This window comes from Pagrus major, chromosome 19, assembly GCF_040436345.1.
Source record: "Pagrus major chromosome 19, Pma_NU_1.0".
Classification (NCBI taxonomy): domain Eukaryota; kingdom Metazoa; phylum Chordata; class Actinopteri; order Spariformes; family Sparidae; genus Pagrus; species Pagrus major.
In genome coordinates this window covers 21,536,551-21,560,427 of record NC_133233.1, presented here as the reverse complement: position 1 = coordinate 21,560,427, position 23,877 = coordinate 21,536,551, and the positions used below count along the sequence as shown (strand labels likewise).

Below are 23,877 nucleotides of genomic sequence, written 5' to 3'. Positions count from 1 at the left end.
CGTTTAACAACGTTTCAAAAGTCATAATATGTCCAACTATGTGAACTGTTTGTCAGCAAGCTTTATTTTTAAAGTCCAACCGGACATTGTATATTATGTATTATTGGTAACTTGACCACGGAGCCCTTCAGGTGCTTCACTGATGCCAGAGGATTAGGTAGAGCATCATAGTTTGGAGGTTAAGGCCACTGACCCAGCTGCAGGGAGTGAGAACATGCTGTCCCAGATCATAGCAGTTGCTTTAGTGAGTCTGAAGTTATGATGACTGATGGAAACAATGGAAAAACTGCAAGATCAAAGCTGTATGGATTGTCCTTTGAGGGCTAATTTTGAGGTTTCTGTTGAGTTTCTTGAGGAATATATATTTCTTCTGCACCCACGAGGGCAAACAAGGATGATCACTGACCAAAAAAAAAAAAGAAAAGCAAATGCAATTCCACTACAGCAAAATTCTGGCGGCATCTCCACAGCGTGCAAAAGTCTCGAGGCTGTGGCTTCTTCCAGCAGCGAAGGAGCTCCAGCAAGCGGATCTGGGCACGCAGATGTGTGCCAGACAAGAGAGGCCAGGCGGGGCTGGACTTGGGCTGGGCAGCTGAAGTTCCCCTCCGCCCTGAGTAGCAGAGAGGCTAAGCTAATCCTGCGCCTCAGGCCCCTGTGAGGTGGCTCTGCCAAAGCCTGTCCCCCTGCTGCTGCAGGAAATTGCCTTCAGTGCAGAGGTCCATGAAATGCCTAGTGAAAGCAAAGCACATCCACTGTGTGTGCACATGGGGCCAGTGTGACTTTACAAACCCGAATCTACAGGTAGATTTTTTATTTTTGATACCTAAAACCTCATGAAATACTGTCACAAAAACAGCCACATTGCGGATATGAAGTGTTTTCTTCTTTGTATATCTGCTTGTATAGTAAGTTTTTATGTATTCTATGTATAATTGATGTACCATACAGAGGTCTTTTGACACTAAAAGCCAGTTTTCCTGTGTGGGGTTGTGTGTCAGGCTCTATAACGCCTCCTCCATTGTGCTGTTTGACCCGTGGGCCAGCCAGAGCTCCCATGAGGTCCCTTATCCCTCCATCAGTCCTCTCTCATTAGCCCCCACAGGCAGAGCCCAGAGTAGGGTAACACAGAGGGGCCCCTGCTTCCTCCTCTGGTCCCCATGAAATACATACAGCACAAATACAAACGACAAAGATCACCTTTTAGCAGTACGGATGCACAAACAAAATAAGCACGTCTTGCATTTCTTGTATTTCGAATGCTGAAGCACTTGTCAGCATTTACTGTCAGGCGGTGTCTGGGTGTTCTTGTTAATTTTATATATTTATAAATCTTTTTTTTCCTTCAGATCAGATCGCCAAAGTGGTTCATCTTTTCGGGAGGTGGGGGGGGGGTATAAAACCAGGATAAAAAAGTGGAAAGCAGAGGTGGCAGCGAGAGGAGGGAGGAGGAGGAGGAGGAGGAGATGGGGCAGGACACAGTGGAGAAACAGTTGATTATGAGTCCCATCAAGTGATCAATGATTTCATTAATAAGACGGATCACGCGGCTGTCATAGCTGTGACACGGGCTGAGGGATGATCCGCTCCCAACGCTCCATTTTCCCCCCCTTTGCCTCCCTCCCTTCCTCCTTTCCTCCCTGCTCCCTCCCTGTCCTTCCAATATTGCCTCCCTCTGCCAACGACAAGGCAACGCCAAGGAGAAAAAGGGATGGAGCTGGGTGTTGACGGGGTTGGAGGAAAGAGGGGGGTTAGTCATGAGGGAGGGGAGGGAACGGAGGGGGCTGAGGAGGGAGGAAGAAAAGTGAAAATCCATTTTGAAACCCATTTTCAATTAGGGGTCCACAAGCTGTTATCACAGGTGTCCCAGAATGGGGGCCCGTAAGTGAAAATGTCTCCTATCCGTTTCTGAAATGAAACCTTATCTGGGAGGCACAAAGATGGCGGGGACAGCGTATCTGTAAATTACTTTCCATCCCCGCTGTTAACGGGAACTTTATTTCTGTCAGATGACATTCCCCTCTATTTACTGTTGATCATTTAAATGGCTGCCTAAAAAGAAGGTGGCCCTTCACTCTTCCTCTATCTCTCTCCCCCCCCCCCCCCCCACTCCCCGCTCTCTGTATCACCCTTCCTTCTCTTCCCATCAGGAGATTTTTTTTTTTTTTTCAAGTGTTCTTTTTCTTCTTTTTAAACACTTTAGCCACGCTCTCTCTCTCTCTCCATTTGCTTAGGGATTTCTCCGGTAACCTACACGAAAAGCCTCACATTGGATGCCCTTTAAGGCTTAACTTGTATGCCTCCGAGACCCCTTGCTCCTGCCCTTTTAAGCGCGACCATTAAAAGGTACTCACTTCATAACCCCGCTTCACAGAGGCTCTGTCATGTTAAAACAGCATTTCCCTGACAATTTTTCTAAAACTGCGTCCACTTCTTCTCCTCCCCCCATTTCTCATCCTATTACTTACACAAACTCTTTCCTCAAATCAGCAGCAGCCATATCATAAAAGTCCAACCAACCAGAAACTTTTTTCTTCTTTTTCTCCTTCAAATAACCAATCCTTTAGCCCCCACCCCGTTTTTTTTTCTCTCTTTTTTTTTTTATTAGCAAATTATCCCATGACGACAGGATTTATTCAGGCAAGGACCGCGGACATCTTTTTTTTTCTTTTTTTTTGGCTCGGGACCCAACAAAAGAATCAGGGGGACTTTGTGGTCCACCTGCCTGCCGAATGATGAGGGTGGGAGGGGAGAGCGCACTCCACCCCCGCCACCACCACCCGCTCCCAAACCCCTCCTAAAGAGCACCAATCACAGCATTGTTGTGGCACAGTCGGCTCTTTTGAGCTGTCAGTGCAAGAGGAGGGGGCACGGAGATGAATGGCACACAGGATGAAGCCACCATTTAGCCAACCATGTGGGAACGCTCTACAAGGACTCAATAATTACTCTGGGCCCTGCTCAACTCGGACAAAACTTACAGGACAGGGACAAGAGGGGAAGACGGAGTGGATTTTAGAGCCAAACAAGCTTCCAGACAAAAGTAGGAGATTACAGAATAAAGTTCTGCTTCCCCGGGAGCAGAGATTGCTTTGTGAAGCTAAACATCAACTGTGTGTACTTATTTCCCACTTTTCACAACTTATCGTAGCACGCTGTTGCAGGGCACACCACGGGGTTTCCGCTGCGCTGAGATCAGGGGCCGCTCACTCCTCTGCATGACGGGGGGAAAAATATTTCGCCGGGCCTTCCTAAGAAGAACCGGTGCACTGGGGTTCCACAGCTGCTCACAATTACCTTTTGTTTGGATGGAGGCGGTCGGGCAGGGGCTACGGGGGTTAAAGTTGAGGCGAGTGTAGGGTTACACCTGATAAGAGGTTATGAGTTCTGGGGGCGACTCGGGAATGTGCCGTAATTATAACAACACAAAGAATGTGTAAGCTATCTTCTGATTCCAAGAGAGAGGCAGAGATTGGGATCTAAAAGGGACCTTTCTCTGCAGATAAGTATCATCCCTCCCTTCGTCAAGTGGATTATGAGACTACTGTATTTTAGGGTGTGCGACTTAAAGCTTCTGTGTCTTCTGACGTGGCTGAGTCGGTGTGGGAGAACGGTCCGCAAGACAAACCTTATGCTGTTCAGAGCTGTAATTACCAGCACATTACGGAGAAAAATCCACAATCACAGAGCCAAATTGCATCCATGCTTTTTCCACAACAAACTTTTTTTTTTTTCCACGTTGCCCCCTTAATTAATCAAACAGTGCTGGCCATCTGGGAATGAGTAAGAGTGAGAGTGTTCCCAACGTGCTTCAGGATGCATTACCTTACCCACTTCCTGTGATAACTCCCATATGGGGAGCAAGTCACAGCAACTTATTTACCCCTTTCCTGGAGTCTCCTGTTCACACGTGGGTTGATCATCAGCAGTCAAGACTCCAGCTACTACAGCCAACCCCTCCACACCCAAAAACCTCCAAATCGTCTCACTGTTAATGAGCACAGCTGCAGCTTAAACCGGAGTGATCTCAACTTTGGTTTTGTTATGACTTTAGCCTGATGCTCCAAGGATCCCAGGCCAACAAAAACGGCATCTAATATTCCTCACTCCAGCATCTGAATTGAGAATGAAAGGCTGAATGGCGACAGGCTTAGCGGACTGTAAGCTCCACACCGCTTTTAATAGCATGTGTCGAAGACATTGCTATGTAAACATGCCAAAGCCCTGCTACCAGTGAGGGTTGGATGTGAACCACTAGAATAGGGGAAAAGTAAACATGAGTAACCAAAGCGAGGATCTGTGCGTGTCTAAATCTTTAAATCGTGTTTGTGGGAGTTGGTCGATTTCATCTTAAAGTAATGAGAACATAAGCACCAAAAACATTCCTTGGTCCACAGCAGGTCAGTGGCCCCAACGCTCAAATATGTTGAGTGATAACAGGTGACGTATGGTAACCGAACCTCCGTCTCACAGAGCTCACGGAGGGCTGGAATGGATCAGTACATGCAGTCTTTGTGACAAGCTACATTAACGTTAAAAATGGATGACTTGTAAACTTGTAAAGTGTATGTGTGGGAAACACTGTTTTGTGTTGCAGGGATATCTCAAAGTTAGCATGCTAACCAGCTAGCCCCTGGCCTGAAAAAGTTTTTTTGTTTTTTTTACCAGTGGTCCAAAGCTCCTGCACTTGTGGTGTGAACACCAACACTCTCCTGGTAGTCCAGCTAGCTGCACGGCTAACAGAGCTCACAAGCTAACAGTAGCTACCGTCATGGATGTATAAACAGAATACACAGAGCTCACAGAGGGCTGGAATACATCGGTACATTAAGTCTTTGTGACGATAGGTAAATGTATGATATAGTAGAGATATCTACTGAAGTTAGCATGCTAACCAGCTAGCCTGAAAGCCTCTTTTTTTCCAGCGGTCCAAAGCTCCTGTGTTAGTGGTTAGCTGGACGGCTAACAAAGCTTACAGAAAAAGAAGAAGAAGAAGAAGAAGAAGAAGAAGAAGAAGAAGAAGAAGAAGAAGAAGAAGAAGAAGCTCCAAACTACAACCACAGTTTTTTGTTTTAAATTTGAACTCAGTTGATTTTATTCGAAGAAATGTGGATAAATACTGTATATTTTGAAAACGTATTATTATTTATTTTATTTTTGAAACTGCCTCAAGGGAAAAACATCTCAGCTCTGTAGTGATTTTTACCTGCGTCTGTCTCCTGGTTGCATCATATTCACTCATAGTTTGTGAGCTCCATGTTCAAGTTACTAATCGACCAAGCTTTCCAAAAACTGGGTGTGCTCCAGAATTCATATTTACGTTAACCAAAGTGGCTGAGTGTGCACTTAGAGGCGACACGTACCGTTTGAGGTGGTGCTGGAGGCCACCGCCTTCTCGCTGATGTCATTGCGCGCTGACGAGCCCTTGGTAGCCACGATGGTCTCCACCCTCTTCTTCTTCTCAGCTGCTGAACTGGCCTGGGACTGGGTTTCCATGGCGATCGCTCATTCCTCAACACCTCATGGAGACGGGAGAACTGTGGGAGAAGAAGAAGTAGAGTGTTTTAAAGGACGGGCCAATGGAAAGAGACGAAGCACATGAAACAAGATGAATCAGCTCATGAGATCATCGTGTGAATCGTCTCTCTGCTTGTAAAACCGAAAGGTCACGATTGGTTTAACAATGAAGTATTTGCTTTATTGACTGATGTTTTTTATGTATCCAGAAACAAAATAAAAGCCGTAAAAAACGTGTGATCATGGGATCAAATGAAACGCATCGGGATAATGGAAGAACACAACTCAAAAAAATATATCTTTGAAACTATAGACAAAATGTTGTAGCACTAATGATCATTTTGAAAATTAAAGGCGCAATATGTGAGAATTGGCCACCTGTCAAATTCATACTCCAAACAAATAGGGGGCAGCATATCACCAGAGTAACCGCTAACTGCTGCCAACTGTAGCTGCAATAAGCTAGTTAGCTCGGTTAGCCATGTAGAGACATCTTTGACATAACTTCAAAACTGATATTTCTTTACATTCTGTCGATAATTTGAGTTAATTATTAAATGTTTTAAACTAAAATTCTTACATAATGCACCTTTAAACAGCTCTACAAAGATATCCAGTAGTCCCCACTCAAGAACTGTACTTAAGTACAATTTTGAGGTACTTGTACTTTGAGTATTTCCATTTTCTGCTACGTTATACTTGCACTTGACTCTACATTTATTTGATTTTAGTCAGCTACTAAACACGCCTCATAATTGATATCTAAATATCCAAATTCAGGTATTGAAATCAGATGGGAGCTGAGAATAAGTGGCTCTCGCACCTCTAATTTTAACAATAGAGTGCCTCGAGAAAAGACTTCCACACTGAGAACCTTGAGAGGAAAACTTCAGATCCAATCCTCCCTTTTCATGATGCCCAGAGCAGACCACGGGTCAATCCACCAGCTCACCCTGATTTATTTTAACTAAAACCTGCTGGGCTCTGATCTGCTTGTCAAGGGGGGCAGCTCTGCTCTCCTTCTCCACTTACTGTGGTTAAATATCCCAAAACCAAAATTTCCCTTCCCTTATTTTTCAACTATGTCACACTAAACTTCTGACTTCTTGTCAAAAAAACACAACAACTCTATAAACACAGCGAAGGCAGGACATCCTGCCTGGGTTTTATATCTCAGAATAGAAGTACAGGCAGCTTGTGGATATACTGATAATCTTACTCGAGCAGTCTTTCCACAGAGAAAGCAGAAACCTTAAGGGGATACCACAGAGAGAGAAACGTTCACAGTCCTAAAAAAACAAGGGTTGTTTGAAGGCCCTTTTGGGAATATCATGGTGCCGGGCAATTTTTCTTTCAAAGAATAAAGGTGGTTCAAGTTAATACTGTCTGTGGGTTTAGAAGGGGTTCAGCCAACAGTCTAGCAGACATGCTGCTCAGTTCAGCACCTCAGAGGCCGTCTACAAACTCAACTCTATCTAGGTCATGGAGGTCTCTGATTATGGAGACAACGCGGGCGATACACACAACAACCGCTCATTTAAACAAAGTACAGGACAGCTACATTCAGTCCAATACAAAGCCTTTACTTACCCTCCATAATTCATGCGTAATTACTGGAAAATATTTAGTCTGACTAACATTTTCTTTCCAATAAAGACCAGCTGATTACCCAACTGTACTGTTTAATTGTCCTCCGCCCTATAAACATGTATATGGATACAAAGGGGGCAGCAGTAAAGTCAGCCATAATGCAAACACAGGATTGCTGCTGTAACTATAAGAGAAGGGAGGGAGGGGTGATTTTTTACCAACTCCCCAAGGAGGGAAGGCAAGGGGGAAGTGGTGAGGGGTAAACTTCAGACAAACACTGCGCGCTTTGTTTGTTTTTTTTCCCAACCCCCTGAAAAACCAGAGTCTGTCTTTCATTCTGACCCGACAACAACATCTGTAAGCAATTGCTGGCTTACAGGAAAAAAAAAGGAGAGTGAAAGAGAGAGAGAAGGGAAAAATAACACAATGCAATTACTCCCTTACCAATCAAAACAGAATTAAACAAGAGCTCGTCCTCTAATCACTCCCACATGAGTACATGTGTAACCGTCATCCCTAACCAAAGACATTTTTGTCCTACTTGCGCTGATATCATCTCGAATCATTCGTGTGTGTGTTTGAAAGCTTGGATGCTTTCATTTCTTGGGGTCTTTGCAGCAGGAGCAGGTTAATCATCAGAATATGTGCATATTTGCGAGTCCCTACTGCGAAAGCTGATCATAGGTGCCACTCATCTGCAGATACTGAAACGAGAAATGTGTCATCACATCGTTCTAATGACTGAAGAAGGAGAGACTTTACAGCTCCCAATGCAATGCTTTGCGTGTGGAGCGTGCATGCGTCTGTGTGCGCCCCCCAGGTGAGTCAGACCAGAGCTCAGAGAGCTGAGAGTGAGCTGAATATGAGGGTCAGGATTTGGGGTTTGTAGGGGAGGGCGAGGAGGAGAAAGCGGGGCATTCCACTGGTCGGGCAAATATTCACAAGTCCGAGCCACTGAAGCGTGTCTGACCGGTCTTTTGTGCTCCACAAGGCAGGCCACAGTTCCAAAGCAGCAATTAAAAGCAGGACCTTTTCACCCATAATCCCTCTGACCTGGACGCCCACACCCAATCCTGCAGATGTTCCTGCAGTCTCTGCTGGCATGTTGCTCATTTTCACCCTGTCCAACTTTCCCAAAAAAAAACCCACTCTGGGTCTCAACCAACACAGAGACACATCTTACATCTGTGTTCACGTCAAGAAAGGTTTTCTGTGTTTATGTCAAGATGCAGAAATCAGAGTTTTATGCACATTTACATGAGACAGCACAGAAATATTAGCATCAGTGGTGTGACGCAGAGGCCTGGCACGAAACAGAGAGGAATTACAACGAGGCATCGGTGGCTGTTGTTACCCAAAATAAAATGTTAATTTCATATTAATGTCTTTCCCATGAAATGTCTGTCCTACACCCAATTAGAGAAGAGAGGGAGAGAGGGTGTATCTTTATTTGTGCTCAACTGTAATCCTTCCACACAGAAAGGGAGGCGATTAAACAGGTTTAAAATACCACAATTCAGACGGTTCCCTCAGAAAAAAAAAAAAAGAAAAAAAAAACATTCTTATTTTATAAGCACATTAAGCAAATCAATTTAACATAAATTATACGCCTTGGTGACAAAGGCACTGAGTTGAAAGTCATCTGCAAATTGTACACATCAAAGTGAAACACTAAAATAAACTTTTGCCTTTGATAGAAAAAAAAAATCTGTTTTTTCTTCATGCGAGCTTAAACGACTGCAAACGCTATCAAAAAATCACTGCCTTTTGTTATTTAAAGGCTCCATCTTTACAAGCCTAATTCTACAAAACTGCTTTAGGTGCACCTCCACTGCAGTCTGTCATTAGGTACATGTTTGCGAATGCATGACACACACACACACACACACACACACACACTCAGAAACTGGGGGGACATTTTTATACAAACTCTTGAAGTGTCTTCTTAGATTTGGCTACCCCCCCTCACAGACGGGGTACTGTATTTGTGTTCATTTCATTAGGGCGACTGTTCAGCGTCGAGGGCCCCCTGAGGGGGGAGACTGGCAGCGCCGCAGCATTCATCATCATTACATCAGCGACCACCGAGATCTGCTATCTTAGGCTTATCAACGCGGCGCAAACGCACCGCAGCGCAGCGAGTTAGAGGGGAGGGGAGAGATGGGAGATGGAGACGATTGAGGGAGATTGTGAGCAAAAGTGGGATAAGAGGGGGAGAAAATGAATGGAGGAAGGGAGGAGCATGAGAATGTGTGTGTGTTAGTGTGTGTGTGTGTGTGTGTGTGCGTGTGCATGCATGAATGTGTGTGCACCTCGCTGTGCCCCTGCATGCCTGCACATGTTTTCCTGTGTGTACAATGTGTGTTTTTGCACGTTTCGCAGCTATGCCAACAACATTAAGGGCTCCTGCACAGCTGGAATAACTAAAACACTGAGGGGCAAAGAGGGAGGAGGAGGCGAAGCCCTTCAGCGAGATTAGCTGAATCTAGCAATAAAACAGAATGCGCTGGCTCAGGCTGCATGTGTTTGCATTGGATAAGGTCAGTGAGGGGATGAGGCCCCTTAAGGAGACAGTGGAAGTGCTCGCCGGTGGTTGGGAGACCTGTCGTGAGTTCAAAAAATCCCGACTGAGGAGGTGTTCCCAAACTCAATGGCTCTTTGAGGAAACCACATACTTGGGTTTCCATGCTGTGTTCAACACTGCACTTATGGCTCGCCCTTGGCCCTGGAAGGCAGAAAGGGAGGGATTGAGGGAGGGGTGGAGGGGATCTGGGATTTGGTGGTTGTGGCTCCCATTCACCAGTGAAAACTTAACATTGTGCCCAGATGGCACTAAGTCTGGCCTACAGCTGATGGGGACCAGCCCCTCAAGTAAGGGCCATTTAGCAGGAATTAGTCACACCCCGCCACACACACACACACATATCAAATCCCAGATATGCACATGCAAACTGGTTTAGTGCGAGGCCTCCTCACCCTTTTGTATACAGTGACATGGTTGAGCTCTTCACATTGTTGCTCATTTACATGTTTCTATATCATCCCACCGTGATGCGAGTCCCACTGTTTTACCGCCACATCAGGGCTGATGGGAACCTGTGAGGGTCAAATCTGACCCTCCAGATGTTTCTGTCAAAATAATTCAAAGCGAAATAATGTGATATTCAAGCAGTTTTAATTTTTTGTGAGGCAGAATTGTTCTTTAAATATGAAGGATTCCTAAATATTAACATATTTCTTAATTATTTGACTCTTTGCAACAGGAAGTCAGTCAATTAAAGGCGCACTATGTAGTTTTGGGGAAGAAATGTTATGCCTATACAAACTAAATAAATATTATATAAATAAATTTTCTTTGTTTTCATGACTGAATAAACTGAAAAAACAAGCTGACCTTGAAGGACAATTTCATCATGTTTTACTTTGTTTGTATGTGGCGGACCCTGCCACCTTTCTAGCTTCAAACAGTGGAAAAAATAATAATAATATTTCTGTGTTTTGAATGACTTCCCCAAAACTACATTATTAACAACGTGATGATACAATAGGTGTTAGCGTTTGGCACCTGGGCCACTATTAAGTTTAGTTTTGGAGCCCCGAGGGAAAAAGTTTTGGCACCCATGCGCTAGATTATATTGCTAACAGCTGATACATTGAGATGATTTATTGTTTCCTGTTAATCATCTTGTGAGTACTGCACAGAAATCTTTCTCCATCAAGATTTTGCAACACACCTACCTGTCTTTATCTTAAAATGGGAGCTCAGCTTCATAAGTACGCTATGCAAAAATCTGAAATATTAAAGCCTGTGCAAATGAGGAACTGTTTATATTTTCCGTCAAGGACAAACAGCGCAACACCGCAGCCCTTCAGTAGCTTTCAGCGGAGCTAATGAGATTATCCTCGCGTGCGTCTTGGTCCCTCAGACCTCTCCACTCGAGATGCTTCGGAGGGCTGGTGAGGGACTCTTTGCGCTGCATCTTACATTCCTGGGTAACAAACCCACACGATGTAATCGCAATGCTTACACGATGCGTCTTTTGCGCTCGCTACCCGGCAGATAAGGGCCGAATAAAGCGAGCGCCACAATGAAAATCTTTGCGCGTTTTCCCCACAGCCCCCTGCTTATTAGACTGTTTATTTATTTTTGACTTTGTTCGTGAGCCACTTGTGTCAGGGCAAGTGGGGCTGTGAGGGGCCGAGACAATGGGTAATGCAGGCAGCTTTGTTGCCGTGGTGGCCCAGTTATGCGGTATTGGTTTCCCACTGCACTCCACTTTATTCATTTTCTTCCCATGTTGGAGCCTTTGTTCGATTGGACACTTTTCCTGATTCTTGAGAAGAAGGGGAAAGATGCTTGTTCAGCCGTTTTACAGCAAACAATGCAAACTGTTACATCCACAAAACACCATGAAGGTCCTTGGGATGAAAAGAAAACAATTTTCTACACGCAAAACTTTCCTTGCCTTGAACTTCGAGTGATTACAAATACTTTTCTCTACTTTGTGGCAGACTTTTCTCGCATCCACGCAGCCAGCTGAGATTCAGTTTATTATAAAATCACTCTCTTATGCCTCGTAGGTAAGGTTTCTACTCGAATTGGCCCCTGCACATGGCACTCGCTGCAAAGCAAAAGAGAGTGAGGTCTGTATCCCGTCAGTGGAAACACTCTTCTTCATACACCACTTGCGCGATGCCACAACAACATCCTTCGGCGCGCTTTCGCTGTGAAAGAGTGCATGTTACGCCGCGCTCTGTGTTGTTTGAGAGCACGGTTCCTATGTAATGCATGTGTGTGTGTGAGGAGAGGGACTGTTTCCACTGAGCCTCGCCGCATGACGCTGTGTATGCGATGCGCCAGGTGCGCCACACGCCTCTCGGTATGCAAGTGCGATCACTGTGAGCAGAAGATAAATAAGAGAGGGGACCCCAGGGAGGGGATGAGTGGAGGGAGAGAAATTCCCGTACTGATGAAAACCTCACACGCATCTCCCTCTTCTGCCTCCTCCTCCTCCTCCTCCTCCTCACACGTGCACTCAGAGACATATCAAGCAGATAGATGGTCCTGTGTGAGTGTACTGGCAGCAGGTATGGCTTTGAGAGAAGGTCTTCTGTGGAATACTCTCGTCCTCTGTGCAGTGTATAACAAAGATTGGCGCTTATTTGAAGGAGTTGAGCTACTGAGAGGAACCCGGAGGCGTCGCAGCTACAGGTTAACGGTGTCATCGCGAGAGCTGCTGGACTTCCCCTTCTCCCTCTCCTTTGCTTTTCGGTCTTTCTTCAATCTCTGTCTCTTTCCTTTCCTTCATTCCTTTGTGTCATTGGGATAAGTGTTGCAGCGGAGTGAGTCAGTTGCTGCTACGTGATTAATGACGGGGCCCTGGCGTCTCCGGGGCCGAGCGCTAACAACAGCCAGGGGGCAGCGCGATAATGCACAATAATAAAGCCAGCAGACAATCAGCCAGGCAAAGCAAGGCCTATTAGCTCGCCCCATCAGGACGGCTAAGTGAGAAATTAGCCCTTCCCAAGCTCCGCCACAATTCATCAAGTGCTGCCCCTGAATCCCCCCTCAAGAAGTCATAATGTTTACTTAAAGACTGGCCTCGATGCCCCAGTGGCGAGCTTTATTGGCTCTTATTAATTCCCGTTCTGGCCCTCGCGGCCATGCCATTTAAACCGAATTAAAGGGGGGAAAATTGGATGAGATGAAGTTGTCTTGGTGTTTGGCTCCCGCGTGATAAAGCCAGACCTAAACGGAGGGAGACTTGTAAAAAGAAGGGAAATAAATAAATAAATAAATAAGAGGGGAGGGCAAACAAATCAGCATGTAAAGGAATGCTGAATGAAGCTGTCCTGAAATGTGCCGCAGTCAGTCAGCAGGAGGAATGCAGAGGAGAGAAGGGAGGGAAAGGGACGAGAAAAAGGGAAGACATGGCATCGCTTTAATGCTCCACTTCCTGTGTGGATGGGAGCACATCCAAAAGGGTAACACCGGGTCACACATTCCACGGATGCATAAAACGGATGATTCTGTTGTTATCTTCACGTTCTCCTTATCTGTCATCGGACGGGTTGGAAAATGCCTTAAAATAAGGCCACTCTATCAGCGCTCCGACGTTGTATCAACATGCGAGTGATGGACAGGAGTAAAGAGGGGAGGGAGCGCACGCAACACACAGTACATGCTTTTAACGAGGCGGCTGCACAGCACAGTGAATCACCGTCTATTTTCATCAGCTTGTGTATATTATCGAGCGTTTACTGGATCCAGCTCCTCAGAAGTGAACATTTCCCACTTTTATCTGTTTTATTATTGTAAACTGAACATTTTTGTGCGTTAGGGTCAATCAAAATGAGACACTGGAAGACGTCTTGGGCTCTGGAAACCTCTAACAGGCACTTTTTGTACACAAATGACTTTTTGATTAATAGGAAAAAAAAAATATTTATCATGTGAATAATAAGTGCTCGCAGCTTAATAGTTTCATTATGTCTGCTTGCAGATGCTGTTTTAAAAAGTTCATCCAGCTTTTAAGGAGTAACATTTTCGCACTTTCAAGGAAACTAAACCAAACATTTCCAGACACTCAAAGCCTTTATCATTATATACCTCAGTACTGTTTGTATGGGTGACTTTCACTTTGACGTGAGTAATATTTTACCACGATATCTTTACTTTTACTCATGTATGACTTTTATCGTCACATCTAAATTGTTATGAATGCAAGTGCGAAAAATAAAGTTTACACAATTACTTTATACCCACAGAAATCAACATATAGCAATTGGTTCATATTAACTTTGACTGCGTGTATTTGCTAATTTCGACGGCAGGAAACCACAAACAGATATGACGATGGGATTGTGTTGTCACAAATATTAAAAGATTTTTGATTTACGCGACTGATTGTGTCGATGAATATCAAATTACGTTGAAAATCGAGCATATTCCTTAAATGAACTTAGCTAGTTAGCTCAGTTAGCTGTGCAGCTAGTGGTTCGGACTGGGAGCTTGGGGATCGGGGGAGTGTTTACGCCCGTAGCACGGGAGCTTTGGACCGAGACCTAGCTTATTAGCATGCTAGCTTTGATAGATAGCTCAATGAACAGGTAGAGTTTTCAACTAAAATTCTTACATACTGCTGCTTTAAAATTAAGCATTTTTTCTAAACTTTGCATGAACTCTGTTTCTTCGCTCTTGGTTGCGCAGCTTTGATATGAACCCACACCACAGTGAATGGGTCCAGTGGCCCTTGTGCAGGTCTGTAGGTGAAGTGTGTGGCTGGCAGCAGGTGAGAGTGTGTTCTATAGAGTAATATGGAGAATACGGCAGCGGAGGTGTGAGATCAAAGACAGCTGAAGCTCAGAGGGAGTCCCGGAGACTTCTAGCTCCCTGACGGCTCTCCCAGCGGCAGCGTCGGGAGACAACTCTCTCCCTTCACTTTCATATCAGCCACAGAGCCCCCCCATCCCTCTGCACTCCACACACACACACACACACACACACAGGCAGTCTCAGAGGATTTGCTGCCAAACCTGTACCCCACCAGATACACACACACACACACACACACACACACACACACACACACGAACACACACACTCATGCTGTTGCTCATCAGAAACCAATGCATCAAAAACACACAGCTGAATATTTCGGGGTTTTGAAAGGCTGAGTTGGGAAGAAACCCGAGTGAGGAAAGTCTCACGCAACTCAAATACCAAGACGATATCACGCCACACAACACTGGAATGAGATGCCATAAAGCTCACAACGCTGCCGAGTGTTCAGCGAAAAAACTTCCCATAAACTCCAAAGAGCACAGTCACAAAATGGCCCCCTGAAAATCCCCGGCATTAAGAGCGAGGAACAAGACTGTCATTAGACAGGCAGCCCCCTCAGGCCCGCCGACTTGATCGCGAGGAAGCCAAACATCTGGGTGTATTTACCCGTTTCAGCTGTTTGCAACCCCGCCTCGAATAAATCTGGGAGCTGCAACGCCATCGCTCAGGACAGCTCCTAAACAAACACGCTCACCGCTCACCGCACGCTCCGGCATCCCAACCGGAGTCGGGGCCCGGGCTAACGCATGCAGGGAAATAAATTTGTGAAGAGGAGGAGGAGGAGGAGGAGGAGGCCTTAATTGGAGCATTTGACGGGTGCCTGGGGTTAATTGGGAAGCATGGAGAGCAGCTGGCTCCACGGTGGAAGTTGAGACAGGGATAATAAGTTCACCCTTTGCAGGAGAGACAGTTAGTGATGAATCAGATCAGAGGAACAGTGTACAGTGTAATCATCCTCACATCTCCCCTCCTCCACCCCTGCTCTCCTGACAAGCAGAGACAACCTGGCTCCCAGCTACGCAATCTGGCACCTATCACACAGGACTGGCAGTCGCGGGGAGGAGATGGTTCACACAAACTCTCTCCACCCGAGAGTTCATTCAGCTAATCACTCACGCACACAATCATTCTTACCTCTAGGACACGGAACCTAGTTTATCAGTTCGCCGGTCGATGTATGTAAATCTCCCCAACAATGTGTGTACTAATGGCTTATTACCCTGCGTTAGCTGGTTTGCATTGATCTCTATGCCAGAGGGAGACGGGGGGAAACTAGAGCAGTGTGCTGCTCATATGTACCGAGCAGGACTATAATCACATCCCAGCTTGTTTCAATAAAAGCAACATTAACATAAACCATCTCAAACACACTAAAACCTTCACCCCCACTCTGTCCGTGCAAGAAAAAGGGGAGAAAAAAAAAACTTTCCTGGATTACAGGCTAATTAAGGCCAGATGGGATGGGTCTGTGTAACTTCCTCTGAAGTGTTTGGATTGTGTTTGTCTCCTCAGATTATGACGGCGAAGAAAAAAAAAACAAAAAAACAAGAAAAGCGTCTTTTCCAGAGGAGCAGATCTTTTTCACGAGGAGAAAAGAAAGCGATTCTCTCTGGAAACTGGTAGCTGGTACGGGGTTTAGGTTTAACACCGAGCTCAGTTGCTGGTGCTGGGAGGGTGGCTGAGGGAGCATTCGGAGGCTGAAGGAAGCCCAGGTAGAGTCATAGGCAGTAATGGGAGGAGACAGCGACTTAGAGCGCCACACAAAAGCCAGGCTTTATAAATAATTCCAAAAGCTAACAGCATCCCTTGTATGTGTGAATGTGTGAAATACATTCACACATGAATGCACACACACACACACACACACACGCACACACACACAGCTTGCCACCAGGGGGAATAGGTTATTCACACTGCTCCACTGGGGCTGTTATGAGTCTGACCTGCCTGGATTGGTAAATTTGGGTGAATATCTTTCTTGCATAAAAAGAAAACAAGTCCTTTAAAAAAAAAAATGTAAAAAAAAAAAAATCAGCAACACACACACACACACACACACACACACACACACTCACTCACTCATAATGCAGGGCAGCAAAGCACACCGGAGACCTGTCTTGTAAATCTCTTTGTGAAAGCAGCTTTGGGGGGTAGACAGGGGCTTACATACTGAGCCCTGAGGTAGAGCTACAGACTCCACTCCCTCTAACCCCCCCATGGTCTTTCTCCCTCTCCCACACACATGCTCCGCGCTCTCGTCTTCCCTCTTCCTCACTTTTTCCGTCTATCCCTCCTTTCCTCACCTTCTCCCTCCCTCCCCTCCCTCCCCTCCCCGTCCCGGGCCCGGGCTCCAGAGCACTGGTCCTTTAGCCCCCGCAGGCTCCCGTGGCGTTGCGGTGACTAATGTCCTGCCTTTGCTCAGACAATGAGTTTGAGACTGAGCCGGGAAAGTGTTGAGGAGGGGAAAAAGACTCCGGCACCTTTGACAAATGGAACCCTTCGCACTCCCGTGCCCACTGAGGGAGGCTTTACAATGTCGCGCTCCACGCTCCACGTCCTCCGAGGGACGGCTGCAACCAGCCAAGCCGCATCTGGGAGAACATAATGAATTCTTTGGGAAGTCTAACCTGGCTTTTCTTCATGAATAAGATATATTTCCAAAGCATGTCGACCCCTCTTAATAAAAACACCAGTCTGGCAGGAATAGCCAAAGCCGTTTTAGGGCCCCATGTACACGTTAATATTTCTGTTTCTCTATAAATTTTCTCAGGCCCGCTTCTTTTCCAGGCCTGTCACCGCGAGGCCGGCCCCGCGTTCTCCCTGGAAGGTGGAGCGGCCACGATGACAAACTGTCATTAAAAGCGGCTGGAGTCCCTCTCTTTCAAGGAACTCAAAACTCTTGGATGCTCCCTCCTACCCTGCCCCCCATGCAACCCTGAAAGGAACTGGGCTTTGTCTGAGGAGCAAAGGAGAGAGGAACCCCCCCCACCACCACCACACACACACACACTACACTCAAACCCACCCCTTCAGCCCTTACCTCCCCCCTTCTCCTCCTCCCCGAACCCTGTTCCTCACTCCCTGCGGAGTATTGTTAAAACACAGCCCCCTCTCTTTCCGCGGCCCGGGCTCTTAAAACAGCGTGCTTTGCATGAGAAAAAACGATTAGTCTTCAAATGCTGCGCTGTCAAAGGAGGGCTCTTTCAGGTTGGGGCAGAAATTTGCTCAGATAGTAGAGTTCCCCTTTTGTTTCTCCAAGATGAGGCATTATTAGAGCCGGGGCTCTGTTAGCATTCATTGCTGAGGAGAACACACTAGAGGGGTTTATACGGGATGCCCAACGCTGCCCTCCTCCTCCTCCTTTTCCAACTTGCCCCCAAGTCCGCAGCAGACGGAAATGAAGGAGCAAAGTGGGGGAAGAGCTACTCATCTAAACATGTTTGGAGAGGAGAGAGAATGTCTGGCTCTGTGCTTCATTCAGGTATTAACCTTGGGATTTCCATTTGACATTCAAACAATAGACCCCTCCTTGACCTCCACTCCAGGATGCAGCAAGACTCGGGGATAACTCCCACTGAAAGACAACTACAAGCAGCATGGGACTGCAAACACATGGGGTTCGCATTGTCATGACAATGCATAACTTAATCAAAGTTGTGAGGACGGGATTTTTTGTTTAGAAAATGCAGTTAATAATGTAGTTTTTTTTCCTCCTCTCTTCAGAAAAAAAAAACGTGTGTGCCTGACTCATGGCTTCACACATCAAGAAGCAGGGGTAAGTGACAGATCATTGTTCACAGCGAGCAGCCAGCTCATCTGTCCCCCAATCACCTCCCCGGACGAGAAAGCACAGACCCCCTCACGGATGCCACAACCGGCTCTCATCAAAGCTGACACAATGCCACATCTGCAATAACAGCCGCCCCGGCCCCCGGGAAACTGTTTGTCTTTAGGCGCTCAACTTTACACACAAGCTCACAAGCAAATGGGCCCCGGAGCGAAGCACTTCACCTCTTGCTGCTATACTTCACACCGCAGACTTAAAGACATTTTTACGGCGGCTACAGCAAACAGAGGAGGGGACGAGCGGCGCCCACATGCAGGCGTGACCTGTCCTGTTTCTCCTCAAGTATGTGCGAAAAGAAAACGCACACTCTGGCACCCAAACCTGCACTAAAATCTACCCTTTTAATCACATTTTCACCCTTTTTTTTTCTTTTTTCTGCAGTGCCTCGCTCTGCCTCTCACTCGACCAGACTAATTGTCAGGTCCAGTTGGAGTTTCCAACAGGCCACAGCCATGGAAAACAAACCGGCCCTCCCTCAGCCCCTGCTAAGGCAACTTGAGCTCCCACTTTTTTTTTCTTATTTCTTCAGACAAATGAAAAGAAAGTTGCTTCCGCAAAGAGGAAAAGGAAAAAATGGAAGAGAAGTGCGAATGAGCATGTACATGCATGCAAGTGTGGTGAGGTGTGTGACTGTCAGAATGCTGTTTGCGAAAGCCTCGAGTGTATTCAGATTCCTGCATGTGTGTAATATACATATCTAAAATTACAGCACGATATCTCGAGTCTCGCACCCTCTTCATCGCCACTTTCCCCCCCCCTCGCCGTACGCACGCCTTATCCAAAGACATCACCCCGGCTTGAAAGGTGCCTTTAGCAGGCTCCTTGAAGCGGGGAGCGGGGGTCCCGCTCTGGGACAATGATGGTTGAGGTGGAGGGGGAGCCGGGGGAGCAGGAACACATAGCATATTAAATCTGCTGGCGGAGCTGGGTCGTCCGCGCGGAGAGCCAGAGAGCCAGATCTGAGGCATGCCCTGAAGGGATGGCTGGGCCTGGGGATTAGGAGGCCAAGGAGAAGCCCTCGCACACCCGAAGACCCCTTCTTGTCTCTGCTCGCACGCAAATGCATCCAGACGTTTTGACGCTTCTCAGGTTTGCCATCTCAGCCCAACTTTTCACAGCGCTCCTCCGAGCCTCGCAAACCGCACCAGCGCGCACACACATTTCCACCAGCCTTTTTTTTTTTTTTTCTTTTTTCCCCTCAATCACTACCTCTGTCTGACTTGTCCTCCTTTCTTTCCCCCACTGTGTCTGTTTCATTTGATGTCAGCATATCAAAGTAGCAAATCATCAAAGTGAGAGATTTCTTTTGGGGGCCATCCAGTCAAACTACGGCAGTTATGTGCGAGGGGAAGCAACAGCTAATCAAATTATACAGGGAATTACTCCAAACTTTCACCGGTCATGTGGTTACTGTGGATTCAAAAACTTATAAGAATTCTTGCTATTTACACCTCACAAAAAAAAATGGATAACTCAGGAGAGAAAAACCTGCAAAACACACGAGCGAAGACTGAAAAATAAACTCAAATTCTGGTTATCTTAAGGAAAATCAACTTCCTCACGCCTACCCTCGTTCTAACAAAACATTTGCCACCTCTTTGGGGGCTCCAGGTCGGAGCGTTAGCACAACAACACAGCTCATTAGGGCCTCTTGCATACAAACCTGATAACAGGTATTATTCCTGCGGGGTGTAAGAGGCCTGAGGACACAACCTGCCTTTAGCTGTGGATGCAGAGGGAGAGGGGCCATACCTCAAAAGCTAATAGCATGTCATCTCCCTGCATTAACATGACAGCCCCTATTCTGCCGGGGTCGCCGGGGTCACGGGGGTGTGCTGCACGGGGCCAGTGTCGCAATGCATAATTTTTACTTAAAGGAGTGTTTAAAAAGTTGAGATAAAACAGCACGCTGCTGCTGCTGCTGCTATCTGACGGACAGACTCCTGCAGAGTTATCCGCCTGCTCCTCACGCGTGGAGCTGAGGAGGCAGAGGGAGAGCGGCAGTGATACATCTTTGCTGGCTACAGTAAGCGAATGGCTCTGAGCTGTGCATCTCATTCCAGCAGATTAGCATCTTAAACACTGCTGCATTCATCACTGCTGCTGCATCATAATGAGGCAAAGTGGTGCCTTTTTTTTTCTTTTTGGGAAAGGTGCACCTGTTTGACATCAGGATCCCTCTCGCTGGTGTGTTTTACTCCAATATAATAACAAGTGCTCTCATTTAATATTCATACACAGTTTTTCTTATTGGATAGTGATTTTGCCCATAATGTGAAGCTATTTTATGTTTTATAACATATCAATATTTTTTTTAAATGCACTGACATCCACATGATGTGTAAAAACAGGAATTAAAGAAACAAACTTCTTAATTTTGAAAGTTTTTTCCATAAAATATCAAATCCACACTTTGATTTAATCAGACTTAATCCAAGGCTTGTACAAAACAAATCAAATGTTTGTAAATTAAAGCAGATGCCATCATAATTTTGGCCTAAATTAATAAATATATTGAGGGAATCAGATGGTATTTTTAATTATAAGCTTTATTTTAAAATGATTAAGCCACAAAAGGCAAAACTTGTAGGGGAAAATGTGCAGCTCCGTTTGTTTAATCTCAGTAAATAAGGCTATAATTACAAATAATTCTCATGATGTCACTTTAAAAAATATAAAATATTCAGGCCTGAAATGTGAGATGTTTAAGGCCTGTCCGTCTGCTCATTATTTTTCATCTTAACTGAGCTGAATCATTGACATGACAGTGATTAATCTCCCTCTTGCAGACCCTGTGAAATGTTATTCTGTTATTATAAATAAAAAAGAGGACATATTAAATGACTTTTTATTTTATTAGACAAATGTAGCCAAGACCTGCAAAAACTCTGCTCAAAAGCCAAATCCACATCCATGGATGACTGATGGACGAGCCTCATAAAAACAGCTAAAAGGAGATTTTTATCTGCGTGAACTTGCGCTGTTAAACATCTCAGTCGGTGTGTTCGCTCGCTGCTCCGTCTCAAGGCGGCCCAGACCTCCGTTAATAATTTGCCAAGTGTCAAAAAAAAAAAAAAGAAGAAAAAAAAAAAAGGGAGGATTTGAGCTGCACCGCATGGCTGAGCACCTCGGACCCTCGTCGTCTTGTGTGAAACCGGAGAGCAGACAAGCAGATAAAATGTGGAACAGCTGGCGAGGACAGGAGGGAAAGTTTCAAACAAATATCCGCACATGTGGAGGCTCGGGGGGCTCCCGAACGTTTTCATGTCCCCGGACCCCCAAAAAGAAACACACATACTTCTGTTGGAGGGATTTTTTTTTTCAGCCTGAACAACTCCATGTGAGTTTGTTTCTCTGTGTGTGTGTGGATTTTATTTTCAACCTCTCAAATTAGTCCTTCTTCTCTATTTATACTCGTGATAAATCCAGTGAATTCTACTCAACTAAATAACAGTGACTTTACACTATTTCTAATTTTGCTCGGGGCCCCATAAAACTCCCCACGAGGACCCCTGCGGAGCCACAGACCCCACTGTAATGGGCTTAAATTTCTCTGAGCACATGCACATGCCTTCAAACACGCTCTGATGTACCCTCAAACATTTTTTTTTTTCCTTTCTAGGTTAAGCACATAAAAATTTTAAAACCTTTCCCATGCAAATCAAATTCCCAGATTAAAACTGGAGTGGTTTCCTGACACTGACACTTATTTAAAAGTGCACAAGGAACACAAAGGACTGTAAAACTGTAATTGTCACTCGTTTAGGGATGTCATTTAAATGCAAGTGTTATAATAAGGGCGTTTTTTGTAATGCAATTATTATCTGTGTGCATAAAAAGGCCTCACATTGGTTTGAAAATATTAAATTAATCATACAAACGTGTGACGTTTGAGCTGTGCAGTGGTTGTTAAATTAAATATCTCTACATGCCAGAGGTCAAGGGTCAGCCACAGAAAATAAAAAGCATGTCTGTGCATGTAAACTGTTCTGCACAATCAATAACACACACTGAAATATGATCACACATGCACATAAATATGCATCGACCTACCCCTCCAACTCTCCCCCCCACCACCCCCCAAGAGAAAAAAAAAGTTTGCAGAAGTTCATAAAGTTTCCATTCAAAACTCCCATTTGAATTACACGTGTTTTTATCTGTAGTACATCAAAGAGCCTTAAAAAAAAAAACTAGTTTCTCGTTACTACCAAACTTTACAACTTCAAACTAGTTTTCTTAAAAAATGCACATCTGTCTGTCGGAGACGTGTTAAGTGTGCCATCCGGGGTTGTGTGTTTTTTTTTCTCCCCTTCTTCTTCTTACAACCAACACTTATTTCACAGAGAATAAATCACACCCAGGCCAAAGTGTTACACACACACTGCTGCCTTATTTTTTTTTTCCGGGGCTGTTTTGGGATCCCAGCTCGAAGCTTTTTTTTTTTTTCAAAATAGCTGCTTTTCATACCAGTGTTTGACTTCATGTCTACACCTAAACTTTGTATGAAACACGCATCGCTTCTGAAACGTGAAACCTTCTCCGCTGCCCTCACAAAGTCTGACCGCCTCCTCAGCCAACAAACTTTAACAAGTAAAGACAAATACGCGCAAAAGACGCACAAAATAATTGCGTGTTTACTTACTTGTTTCTGGGTGATTCCCCCTCACTTCTTTAAATTCTTGCCAGAGAATTTAAAAAAAAATAAAAAGTGATGCGTCTTCTTCCTTCGTCTTCCTCTTCTTCTCCTCGCTAAGTTGCAGATGTGCCTCTGTGAGTTGCCTGGGACTTTTTTTTTTTTTTTTTTTTTTTCTTTTACGCTGCAACTCCAACTCCAAAACGGCGCTGCCAGAGTTTTTCCTCTCGCCTGTCTTTCTCCTCCTTCTCACAGTTTGCTGTGTTCAACCACCGCCGGACTAACACCATCAGCCTGCCCGATAATATCTGCCCCGATAGCAGACCGCAGACGTGCGTAAAAAAACAACAGAAGCGTCAGAGAAGCGCATGGAGAGTTGTTATTACATTTAGTGCGCTTTTTCGAGGAGAAGAGAGAGGGCGAAGTGTGGGACTCCAGCTGCTCCTTCCCTCGCTTGACTCCTCCCTTCGGATTTGCTCCCTCCTTTACTCACTGCCTCCCTCCTTTTTTTTCTCCTGATTTTGTGTACCCCCCTTTCTTTCTTTCTGTCTTCTCCCCCTCTTCCCTTCCTCTTTTCTTTATTTATTTAACATTTTATGAAACTTTTATCCCATTTTTTTTTTTTTTACAATCCATGCAGCTGAGTTTAACCACCTTTTATTCCTCACAGGCCTCTGAGGCACATTAGGAAGTGACCCAAGTTTGAAAAAAAAGAGGACAAATGTGTTTTCAGTGACAAGAAAGTTGGATTTTTTTATCATCTTTGGCATCATTTTCCTGTTTGCGTCCGTGTTTCTTAGTTACGGGTGTGTGAATGAGCTTGTGCAGGCAGTGGACCACATCATGGACTCTGCTGGGACTTATAAGACTTCATGTTTTCACCCTCTAAAGCTGCATCTGTGCAGCGCAGAGTCATTTAGTTTATTTACAAGTTATAAAGGGGCACTA

The 23,877-nt window shown here is 45.4% G+C and overlaps 1 protein-coding gene across 1 annotated transcript in view; it reads right to left on the bottom strand.

Annotated features, from left to right (window-relative positions):
* The window catches only part of gli3 (GLI family zinc finger 3), a 101,715-nt gene extending 78,611 nt beyond the window's left edge, over window positions 1–23,104 (bottom strand). The window contains exons 1-2 of the mRNA XM_073488370.1: window positions 22,939–23,104; window positions 5,361–5,534 (exon numbers count right to left, since the gene is read on the bottom strand). Of these exons, the coding sequence (XP_073344471.1) occupies window positions 5,361–5,493 (133 nt within the window). The 5' untranslated portion in view covers window positions 5,494–5,534; window positions 22,939–23,104. The remainder of the gene's footprint in view (window positions 1–5,360; window positions 5,535–22,938) is intronic.
* Window positions 23,105–23,877: the final 773 nt, after the last annotated feature.